The sequence below is a fragment of the Nycticebus coucang genome, chromosome 1, assembly GCF_027406575.1.
Source record: "Nycticebus coucang isolate mNycCou1 chromosome 1, mNycCou1.pri, whole genome shotgun sequence".
Classification (NCBI taxonomy): Eukaryota; Metazoa; Chordata; class Mammalia; order Primates; family Lorisidae; genus Nycticebus; species Nycticebus coucang.
The window spans coordinates 191,203,647-191,216,242 of NC_069780.1; the positions used below are offsets into that span (position 1 = coordinate 191,203,647).

Sequence of the window (12,596 nt, forward strand, 5' to 3'; positions counted from 1 at the left end):
TTGAATTTGCAAAGATCGGGATAAACCTTAATAAGGACCTTGTTATTGTCATAAAAAGTGATTGATCTTTTTTTAGGCTATAAAGAAAAACTAAAAATCCTCAAAGGAGAAACTTCACACAAAATAATCTCTACTATGATAATAGAGCCACAGCCCTACTAAAATAATCTCTTTCAATGGGAAAGAGAAAAAAACACTTTAAAGAAATCCCAAGTGGATAAAAAGTAAAAAGTACAAGGGAGGGTTATTTAGAATAATAACAGGAACATCATTAAGCATAAGAAAATGCATCAGTGTTACTTAAAGGAAATATGTAGCCCAGGAAACCTAAAAGCTCCTGGTGAATGGTGAGTGCCTGGAGTCCCAGCTCCTTGGGAGGCGGAGACAGGAAGATCTCAAGTTCAAGCCCAGCCTGAGCAAAAATGTCAAGACCCCCATCTTCAAAAAAAAGAAAAGTAAAAGAAAAAAAATCCTAAAACTGTTCCTGCTTAGAAAATAAACAAATATAGTACTCCTTCTAAATAGTTATGAAAAACTATTAGCACAAAACACCCACCCCAAATCAGAAGGACAATAAGATAAAAGCAGAAATTAAAATATTATGAAATACAAAAGAAATTACAGTAGTCCCCCATTATCTGAAGCAGATACGCTGTAAGACCTCCAGTGAATGCCTGAAACACAGATGATATCACACCCTAGTCTATGTTTATAAAATAGGCACAGTAAGAGATTGAATCACCTCAATTATTCAATATTGTTCTCACAAACAATAACCAAACCAAGGAATTAGCTTCAGTGTTGCAAAACATAAATTCAAGATATTTGCAAATGATTATGACTGCAAAGTTAGAAAAAAAAAAGGTAGAATTCATAAAATAATTTTATAACATAGCTGGAGATAATAAACATAGAAACATCAACAGCTTTTGTTTATCCTGGTTAAAAACTTATTAGGAAACAAGTCCTCCTTCACAACAAAGGATCAAATGTCTAAAAATAACCTTAACAAACCAGCATGAGATTTATGTAAAGACACAGGAGAAGATCTACAGATTTGGGGGCTGAAGACCAGGTGGTCATCTTGCAAGTGTTGATACAATCCTTAAGGCTGATAACAAAAACTGAGCTTTTAACTGTAATTTTATTAATCTCCTTTATTATGCTAATGAACATGGTAAGTTACCCCTTTTAGGAAACAGAAGGCAGCAAGAGGTAAGACCAGCCAGGATTTCTTCTCATGTTAATCAGTTGCCCATTGAATTCTAAGCAATAAAACACACCCAGTCTTGAGTTAACCTGTGCACCTGTGAGTTGTTCCAATAAAAAAACGGACATCAGGGCGGTGCCTGTGGCTCAAAGGGTGGGGTGGCGGCCCCATATGCCAGAGGTGGTGAGTTCAAGCCCAGCCTCGGCCAAAAACTGCAAAAAAAAAAAAAAAAAAAACGGACATCAACAGAAGTCATATTCCCAGTGAGCTTCTCTGGGGCTCACATGAGCACCTCCCTCCTAGCCAAATAAGCCTTCCAGAACACTGGGTCCCAAGTCCATCAAGATCGGCTGTAACTGTTGAGGTTTCCTGAGATGATCCACTATTTATTGCATTGGGGTTTCAAGCTATTATTTGGTCAGAAAAAGGGCCCGAGTTCATATAATAACAAAATTCCTCTACAAAAGCATTGCTCTTCATTACAGTGACACCATATCACAAGATGTTCTCGGCGCCAAAGCAGCAAAATCACGTCAGATCAGAGAACAGTGAAGGCTCGTGGTGAGTGGCCCATGATATGAAGGCTGCGCTGCACCTTTGCACTGCCACCTGAGGATCTGGAAGTCCCCACACAGGACAGAGCAGCTTCTGGCTAACAAACCCTATCAGCTGCCACTGGCGGCTGCCCAGTGACATCACCCGGTGGGCTGGAACAAGCCCCAGCTGCCTCTGTCCAGTCTCAAATGGGCTTCTGGGGCTGCCCTACTTTCACACAGGGACCGCCAGTGAAGGCTGGCAAGTTTCCCCAGGTCTCTCTGGCCTACTGGGACATGAGAGGCCCCCCAGACAGATCCCACCTTATGGAAGGAGGGCACAGCTACGTCACAGCCCTTGAAGGAATCATCATGGGGGCCAGAAAAGGGACAGTGACATTTGTTGCTCCACAGAGGCCAGCAAAGACAGATGTAAATTCTGGTTTTGTACACACTTAGCGCTACGTAGTCCACAGGTAAGTTTGAAGTTAGAAAAATAATCAGTAGTGACCACCTGTTATCCAGCATGGTCCTTCAGCCTGCATTTCAGCCTGATCAGCTTCCTATCAGGGAGTTTAAAATTAATTAGGAAGAAAATTCCTAGAGCACATCTTGAAAACAATGAAGTGGCAGTTACATTACAGAGAAGTGATAGACACAGCCCTCAGATGAACATCATCGAAAAGCTTCAAGTTGGACATAATTTCATTGACAATGCACTTAAAACAAAAATGGAATTACAATTTTTCTGTACTTTGGGTAATCTTCAAACTTCTGGAGGTACCACCTAAAACAAGAAAAAAATTTTTTTTAAAGGAAGTAATTTTATTAACTTAGACATTCAATAAATGCTAACAAAAGTGACATTTTTCATAATGAAGAATACGGAGTTCTTTAAAAAGTAGTTATGAACAACTTTGGAGTTTCATATAAATAATTTACTTTTTCTCTATATAAAAAATAATTATTAATAAACATATCTCATCACAATGTATGATCCAAAAGAAGCAAGCCATATAATCCATCTTTCTGCTGGGAGGGACAGTCACTGACATTCGCTGACAAGCAGACTATTTTCCCATCCGGGCAGGTACGCAGGCTGGAGGGAGAGCAGGACCACCCTGATGTGTCTTGTGTAGCTTCTGGTGGCTGACAGTTTTCTCCAGTCCCTGTGGTGGCCCAGCCCACAGTCTGTGGAGGGGACACCCAGCCACGTGTCAAGGGGCTCTTAATAGGGATTCAGGAAAACCTAGGAAAATGCACTATGGTGTCATCCATAATTCACTCCTGTGCTCAAAACAAACAGTATCTTCAGTTTTGGTACAAATTACATCAACAGAGGCCACACTCATTCATTCTGGGGTAGTAGCCAGCTGCTAATGGTAACTAAGTGGCTGGAGTAACAATTAAATATAATTTGAAAAGATGTAGAACTGAAAAATGTTCTACAAGCACACACACAAAACGCCATGATAGATGGCAATTCACTATTTGTTAATACGACAGAAACACATGAATACAGCAAACCAAAAGTGAGTCGGCCAAACCCTGCTGGTCTTAGATGAGTTTGACGCTGTGACCCACAGAGGATTGGGACACACCAGGTCGCCACTTTCACTTTCACGGACTCTTCCGTGTAGCCAAAGAGGCAGGCAATAGCAATTTCCAGAAGTTGGCAAGGACCTCTGGGGCAAGGGTCACCTCTGGGCACAATGCCTGGTAGTAGCCATGTGGCTCAAGAGGAGATAAGCGCCCATCACATGGCCCAGGGCCAGCAGCCGGACTATGCATGTGACAGCACGTCACAAGCGTGTTCTCTCTTAGTCACCGAAAGTTTCTACAGCCTGCTAGGGATCCAGCCTGTCCATCAGGGACAAGTTCCCAAGAGCTTCCCCATGCGTTTGCAGTGCTGGGCATCCCCAGTGGCATTCCGAGGTGAGTTCCTCTCTCCTAAAACCTGACCACAGCAGAGGGACACGCTAGCCCTGAGAAAGCTAGGGCAGAGCTGACGACAGCAGGAAGGCTCAAGATGGCAAAAACAAGAAGGGACGGAGAAGATGGGAGGCAGCCCATTTTAAGGACGCCCTGAAGACTTCTCCCCCGTACTGGCCGGCCAGCTGGATTCCTCTCGAGGTTGGAACAAACACTTGACCGGTCACAGCGTTCTCACCCAATAAGGGAACATCCAGGAATCATTAACCAGGCATAAAATACACTTTACATGATGAATTTTTCTCATTTAATCACTGAAATCACAAATTCACCTCAAGAAATTATATTTCAAGATTTACAAATGTGTATGTATGGATTTTTTTTTAAAAAGGGGGAAGCCCCATGATGTCTATGGTATTATTTGTCTCATTTATTTTTCTCCCCGTAGAATTAAAGCTGCCACTTACATGACCCTGAGCAAGCCTGGGCATTGCTTCTTTGTTTTGATTTTATTGCTGCCAACCCTGAACTCCTGCCCCTACCTCTGTGGTGCTCACTTCAAGACATCAGGTTTTGCCAAGTCCGAGATAACTCCTGAACATATTTTTCAAATCAGTTATCATCTTTGTGACTCATAGACCGCTTGTGTTCCCACTTTCTCTAACACCAGTCTTCCTTTGGGTCACTTACAATTGTGTCATCGAATAACCAGGTAAACGCTTTCAGACACTGACCAACCATCCTTTTTGTACATAAGTCTGATGAACAGGGAAGCATTTCATAAATATTCTTGTGTCCTTAGTCTTCTAAAACATCACACCATCAAGCATCATGTATCAGATATACCGAATTTGTTTTTTGAAGTGACATGAACTTAACAAATAAGTAAGCATTGCAATGATTTTTTTTTTATTTCAGTGGCATCTACCCTTACATGCTGTCCCTTATAACTGGCCTCCAAGTTCAAGTATCAATATTTAGGAGTGAAGCAGCACACGCCTGTACCCAGACTATCACTTCACAAAGCTTGTGCAGACGGCATGTGGCTCTATTAAGTAAGCATGGCCACTGGAGGCCGGTGGGGGGCGAAGACAGTGTGAAAACATTCCTTCTTAGAATTCCTTTAAATTTTGCTCTTGAAAGAGAACATTGGTTAGCAACTAGCACACTTGATCCAGTATTCCCCACCTTAAGTGTAAACTGTCAATGCAATCACTTATGAATTTAAATACTAATTAGTCTAGAAAGAATTTCATTGTACAACATTGTTTTGAGACTATTATAACAAATTAAATATAGTGCAAGGACTACCTCTGTGGAGTGTTTTCTTTTCTTTTTTTTTTTTTTTTATAGAGACAGAGTCTCACTTTACCACCCTTGGTAGAATGCCATGATGTCACAGGACTCACAGCTACCTCCAGCTCTTGGGCTTTCGTGATTCTCCTGCCTCAGCCTCCCGAGCAGCTGGGACTACAGGTGCCCGCCACAACACCCGGCTATTTTTTGGTTGCAGTTCGGCCGGGGCTGGGTTTGAACCCGCCACCCTCAGTATATGGGGCCGGCGCCCTACTCACTGAGCCACAGGTGCCACCCGAGTGTTTTCTTTCTGAATCAATTTACTTGATGGTTTAATTACCTATTTTGCTATGGATAATGTACACTTTTTGCCCAGATTTTCTGAGGGAAAAATAAGGATGCACATTATACATGAGAAGTATTAATTTCATATCTATATAAATGTTTTTAATTCTTTTATTTATGCTTATGCACTAAAAGTATAACTCTGGACAGCAATAGTGAAATCTGTATGCAAAAATGATCCCCTGGAATATGTAATCAGATTTGTTGAACTTATGATGAAGTTGTAATGGAAGTATTTTTGCCAATGAAGAGGAACGTATTTCTCTTCATATACTTTAAATGGGAGCTAGCAATCTAGCTGATATTTTTACAAAAATTACTGGAAAAATCCCTTGGAAACAACTTTTGTCCATGGCGAGGTTTAGGCTAACAGTTATCAATACACTACAGAGCAGCCAACAGAGCGACCAGAGCTGGGGCAGGAGGGGAAGGCCTGGCTCTCACAGCCGCGTGAAACTGGGATCTCTGTTTTGACCAAGATGATACAAGAATAGGGTAAAAGAATGCATGAGAAAAAAACAATGATGGCTTCTCGGGAAACCTAAATGGTGCTTTAATTTTATGAAGTGAGAAGGGCTGTGTCTGAGAATACCAACAAAACTTGCCCCCAACTTCCATCAGCCTGTGAGAGTCAGGTTGTAGAATTTCATTCTTATGTTCTCAGTCTTTGAAAGGTAACTGTGAGCTGTCGCAAACTGCCAACATGGATGAGTCTCACTCACACTTGACGCGTTACCCAACAGAACTGTGGATACAGAACTTTGCTCACAGGAGCAAAGAGCCTGGAGGTCTAAACTAGTGGACCTGAGAAAACACATTTCACTGCTGTTCTAGCCTGTTGTGCAGATGGAACACAGCTACCAACTACGGTCACCTTTAAAAGAAAAAAATTTCCAAACAGAAGATTCCAAGTGGGGTTATAGTCCAGGGGTGTGAAAAAGGTTGGATAAATGAAGGCAGGAAAATCAGGTTTAGCAAAGTCTGGTCACAAAGACCTGGAGGTTTACTTAAAACAAAACAAAACAAAAACCCAGCTTTGCTTGTTTTCATCACTTCAAAGCCCGTGCGTTACACAAAGTGCAAAAACAATCAAGCTGGACTTGACAATCCAACTTCTTGTGATACCTGGTGGGCTCATCAGCCAACTGCAACCCTTCCATGTGTCAGTAAATAAGCCCTTTAAGGCCCTAATGAAGAAAGCGTAGACATCATGAGTGCAGCTGGTGATGATTTAACACCTTGAGGCAGGACCAAGGAAGCATCCATCGCCCAGGTTTGATTGGCTTCTACCATCACGGAACGATGTCAGGAAGCAAGTGGTTGTGAAACTGTTTGCAAAAATGCAGCATCAGAAATGCTATGGATGGAATTGAGGACAATGACATTTATCAGGATGAGGAAAGTGACTCTTCAGAAGACACTGGTCATGCAGAAATTGACAAAGACAATACTTGACCGAGAGCTCTTGTATGCTGTGTAAATATTCTAAATATGTTACTAGAACATAAAATTTCTTTTACACCTACTCTTATGTTTTGTAATTATTTGTTACATAAAATTGCTTGGGCCATATTATGTTAAAAAATAAATGCTAAAATTCCTTTACAATACAAAAAACAAGTACCTAAATACAAACAAAAAGAAATTTTTATTAAAAAATTAAAACTAAAGAATTTGTTCCTGAACATTTGGGCCAAAAAACATGGGTGTGTATGATATATGGCAAAAGAGGGTGGCTGGTTTACTGAAGGTTTTTTTAAAGGGTCGTTTTTATTTTGCCCTCAGCTTATAAGTCCAACCTTTCTGAACACACTTCCATTAAACGGAATTGATTAATTCTTCAGGATTTAAAATTATTTTCACGCTGACAGCAACTGAAACAGCAAATGCCTGACAAAGAGCCCTTTCAACTCGAAATTCTTCCACAAACAGCACCTTTGGGTTTTCATTAACACAGACTTTCATCTGGAAAATGCAATTATCTATTTTCTACTTCTGCATGTTTCACCATCAAATATTGAGAAGGATTTTTCTGTTTCCTGTTTTCATTTGAGAAACTTTACAAGGAACGTAGGGTGCTCTTTTCAGTCTTACTCTGATCCAATTTTTAAAAGTATCAGGGTTCTCTCATTTGTTTTCATTACTGGAAGTGAGCCATAGTTTGCTTGTTCACATCAATTAGGGATGTAAAAAACAGCAGCACACAGAGGGCCCAGTCACTGTGCACTTGGCCACCTGCACAGGGCACAGTGCAAGGAAGAGGAGGAGGAAAAGGAGGAAATGAAAGAGGAGATGAAGGAAGCGAGAAGGAGGAAGAGGAGGAGGAGGGAGAAGAGGAAAGAGGAGAAGGAGGAAATGAAGGAGGAAGAGGAGGAGGAGGGGGATTCGCCTCCCTCTCATCATCCTGCTAATCCTCATTCAGAATTCTCAGCATTAACCACTGTTTTCCAACCCAGATCCTGGAATCCCCTGCTTGGTATTGAACTTGGTGACCACTGACTCCAGCAGCATAAATTCAGAGAGGCTGAGGCCAAGAACACAACTGTGCTGCTGTGGCTCTACGACCCCTCCAGCTGGTTAGCTGACCCACGTCTGCTGGGTGTTGTGCTCGCTCTAGGGCTGGGGAGCCCGTGGCCTTGGAGCCTCGTGAGGCCTTCCGGATCCTTGATGAATCCTTGATTCATCCTTCGGCCTGAATCCCAATTTTATAGAACAAATCCTTTTAATAAAGGGACTAAATTAAAATTAAGGTGTTATTATTAAAATGACTTGTTAAGTTTGGACTTGATAGAGAGGCTGCACTTGGGGATTTGGGAGGCCACATGTGGCCTTGAAGTCGCAGGTTCCCACCCCCTGCTGGGATTCAGAAATTCAAATGAATATTAACAATCTAACCTGAGACTGTTCATCATAAAGTCAGAGAACAAATTAAAAACATCACAAATGTTCTTAAAACTTACTGATGATGCTTCTTTGCTATGGGCAATAAAATACAGAAGGTGAACAGAGCAAAAGCCCCGCCCTGCAGGGACCAGCCGGCCAGCGCGTAGCCACACCACTCCACCATTTCTCCGAAGTAGTTGGCAGCAGTTACACACTCAAATAATCCTCCTGGAAGAAAACACAGAGCACAGTGGTACATTTACTACAAAATGATACCTGGTGAAATACTGACTTGACAGACACTGGTGAATACTTACCGGGAGAACATAAATTCAGCCATGGAAAAATAAAACCGTTATAGAACATTCATCAGTGAGGCACAGTCAACATTACAAGTTTTACTATTTCATATCAAAACTTCCGACAATTTTATATTTCTATCACTTCCTATTTATCTGAATATACAAATCCACGCCTGTAGCGGGAGACTGTAACACACCCTTCGGGAGTTCACAGATCGCACTGACAAAACAGGTTGATCACAGAGAACACAGACAGTCAACGGCGAGTGGTGAATAAGATGGGGCTGTGTAGAACCTAGACTGACGATTTAAGAGAACGCTCATTTTCAAGCATGGGTGCAGTCACTCACTCATCAAATCTTCACCAGTGCATTGAGTCTGCAATCTTGGCTGGGCCCTGCCTAGACACCTGGACAGACCCCTCCCCATATCCAGAACTATAAACTCCAGCACAATAAACAAGGAGTTAATACAGCATATAGAAGGTGAGGAGCAGAGCAGGGCTGGAGGATTTCACCGTCACAGACAGGCTGGGGATGGGCCTCATGGGGAAGGTGAGGGTGGATCCAAGGTGTGGAGGCGCTCCACGCACTCCAGGCAGGGGAAGAGCCTTGGAAAAGGCAGGGACAATCCAGGGACCAGGCAAGGTGGGCAGGCAGAGAGGCCCCAGCAGAGAGGGGGGACAGGAGGCCAATCTTGGGGATCCTCTCAGGCTATGGCTTTGTGGATGGGGAAGGGACTGTTCAAGGATGTCTGGAGAAGCCTGGTGTGACCTGCTCCTGGTTCTCATGTGTGTCTGTCTGCCAAGCTAAGAATACTCAGTTGGCATCTAAGGGTAGAACATTTGCTTACAAAGTGATTATACACGACCAGTTTCAACAAATACTCCTGCACAGCACAAAGACTGCATCTCTGAACACAAAGCAATGATGTGCAAGAGGGCTCCGGCTGGGGCCGCAGTGGTCTCCTTCTTAGAAAGCAAGAAAATAGTTTTGCTGAGCTCAAGACAGAAAAGTGCTTTAGTTTTGTTTCATTTGGGGGGAAGATAGGGTATGTGGATGTTTGTAATATTGAGTTCTCTACTTTTCTGTAAGCTTGGAATAATTCATAATAATTCAATGCCAACATTGATAGGTAAACTTTTTAATGGTAATATAAAATGTAAAAATACGAAGGTTAATGCCTAGTAAATGTAACGTCATTCACATAACATGTGTGAGGCATATGCACCTGCTGAAAGGTCCGCGGGATGTGCCCCCAGCGCTGAGTGCAGTATTGCTTCTGGGCTGCGGAACTTAGTCCGTTATACTTTCTTATGTGCCTATTTATATAACTGCCTCAATTTTCTACAGACGTATGTTACCATCTTCTGTGTTCCATCGGGCCCTGGGCAGCTCAGTCCCAGAAATGAAAAGGTCTCTGCGCTCTGCCACACAAACGCCACGTCACCTGAGGACAGACACCTCGAGGCAGGGCTGGGGAGTGGAGGCCAGGTCAGCAGATGCCCAGCTGCACCCTGAACAGTGACCCTGCCCTCCGAGTGCCCAGTGTGCAAGGCACGTTATTTGGTGGAACCACATGGGTGGGCTGCTGAGCACATCACTAGTTAAGAAACCTAGAGATGCCCATCTGCTAGAGGACATCTCCTTAAACACAGATGGCTCAACAGTCACTGACCAATGGGGGATCAGAGACGGGCCCACTGTTGTTTTGCTGTGTCTCTTTGTGTGGAGAGCTCAGTTTCACTGTTTCTGATCTTTGTTATCAGAACCTTACCTACTTGGCACATCAGCCTCGTGGGTCAGCAGGTCTCAGAACTTTTCTTATCAGCAGTGCTGAGATGCCACACCTTGTGTTAGTGTTAAGGACAGAGTGTTATGTAACGACAGGGCATCGTTGCCACACACAGCCCATGGCCCTTGTCCTGTACCTTGCTTGGTCCACCCCGTGCCCTGATAGTTGGGCATCTTATCTGCCCATCTCTCCTTATCTCCAAATCCACTCATGCTGTTCCTTTTACCCCAGCCGGTGCTGCCACCACTGTGAACAGAGTTCACTTCCTTCTGAGTTTCAGGAAGCACGTCTGAAAGACAGCACGTGGAGGCTGGACACAAATGGGACGCCTGTGCACAGAAACGTGAGCAATCCCTCAACAAGCCTCCCAGAGCTCAGCAGCCACGTTCCCAGCACCTTGGCAGACTGTATCTGGGGACTCCAGGGATGGGATATGATCTCTGCTTTCTATGTCCCTCATCTCACGGCGCTGGCCCTCGGGCTCTATCACTGAATGTTGAGTGCTGATTTCTGAACTCCCAGGAGATCCATGGAGCGGAGTATGTGGGAATGCATTCATTTGTTCCAATGTGCTTGTAATGAAAGGAGAGAACCACCCCCAAGAATCTGGTGAACTTTCCCTCCAGTGCCACTGGCTGCGTGAAGGCGTCTCTCCAGTGACTGTTCCCTGGCAACTCCCCTGGTACACGATGGGGCCTTTCAGACGGTCGACTCAAGTCTCCTGTGACTTCACAGGAGCACTCTTGCACTGGCTTGTGCAGTGTGCTCTGCTCCCGTGCTTTGCGTTTCTCCTCCAGGGACTAGAGTGTGAACGGGATGGACCTCCCTCCCCGCCCCTCCAGTCATTGCTCAGACAACTCTCAGGTTTCCTCATCTAACGAGCTTTCTGTGTTCTCTCTCCGGGTGACTGTGCGCAACAAGAAGTTAGGGTATATGGCAAAATAAGTAAAAGAGAGGGACTGGAATGTTCCTAGCACAGATGAGTGATAAATACTGGAGGTCTTGGTGTCCCAGTTATTCTGGTTTAATTATTACACATTGCATGTCTGTATCAAAACATAACATGTACCTCATAAATACATATACTGTGATGGGTACATTCAAAAATTAAAAATTAAAAAAAAATAAGTGACTCCTACTGAAAACTTGCAGTGAATAAATACTAGACAGCCATTTATTAGACGTGGAGAAACTAAACAGCAAGGCACCAGGCCACACAACTTTACAACAGGCTTTTCAATGTCAGGACATACCTCTGGGTATTTTGTATCCAGTCTCCCCTGGTTTTCTGAGATTCCTGAGGATATGATCTGAATGGACATTTATCAGCATGCCTGTTAGCCACATGATGGAACCTAAATACAAGATCATCATAGTTAATGAACTACAAAATTTAAGAGCCCACGCCTGATGGAACATTATTATTGCAATCCTTCAGATTATAATTATTAGCACAACAGATTAGCCATAATTGGTAGTACAGATCATTAAGCACTATGGTCAAGCACGCCTCAGAGGGCTTTGTTTTTCTGATCATACTAATAAATAATCTAATGCCCTCAAAATACTTCATAAAGGCATGAAGGTATGAAGAGAAGTATGACTTCTGACTGGCACAGGCCTCCTTTCTGGAAAAAGTGTCAGCCTTGGGGAGTCAGCCCGCCAGGTAGACTTAACCTCACAGCAAGTGCACGAGGCAATGTGCCCGTCCAGCTTCCAGGCACAGGCAGGTGGCCCAGGGCTGCTCTGTCACCGCCAGGTGTCTTGGGGTGGTTCTCTTCTTTCATTACAAGCTCATTGGAACAAATGAATGCATTCCCACGTACTCCCCTCCATGGATCTCCTGGGAGTTCAGAAATCAGCGCTCAATCACAGCCTCCTAGGCTGCTGACAAGAATCCTTCACTGTCACACAGTCCCACAGTGCCCTTCTGGTTTCTCCCCTGGCCTCACAAATCTTCAGGAGTTTTTCATCACGTAAAGGAGATGTCTCAGTATCACACCAATTAATTCCGATAAGAAAAGGCAAAATGCCACCACAGTGTTTTACAAAAGGAATAACGGATAAAAAGAGGTTAATTGGATTGTTCTGAGATATTTAAAAAGTGGGAATAGCATGTGGTGCTTAATGGTGGCCCTCAATTCAACAACAAACATACATTTGGGAGTACCATTGTTAATTATTCATCACTTACCCCAGTGGCACAGAATAACTTCAGTTAGAACAAGGACATGGAAAGCTTTCTGTCCTACAGAGAGGATTTCAAGGGTTTAGCTGTTTTTTTTTTTTTTTCAGATTTCA

General features: G+C 43.4%; 1 protein-coding gene across 1 annotated transcript in view; it reads right to left on the reverse strand.

Annotated features, from left to right (window-relative positions):
- Nucleotides 1–870: 870 nt before the first annotated feature.
- The window catches only part of SRD5A1 (steroid 5 alpha-reductase 1), a 35,336-nt gene continuing 23,610 nt past the window's right edge, over nucleotides 871–12,596 (reverse strand). The window contains exons 3-5 of the mRNA XM_053593195.1: nucleotides 11,549–11,650; nucleotides 8,277–8,427; nucleotides 871–2,530 (exon numbers count right to left, since the gene is read on the reverse strand). Of these exons, the coding sequence (XP_053449170.1) occupies nucleotides 2,464–2,530; nucleotides 8,277–8,427; nucleotides 11,549–11,650 (320 nt within the window). The 3' untranslated portion in view covers nucleotides 871–2,463. The remainder of the gene's footprint in view (nucleotides 2,531–8,276; nucleotides 8,428–11,548; nucleotides 11,651–12,596) is intronic.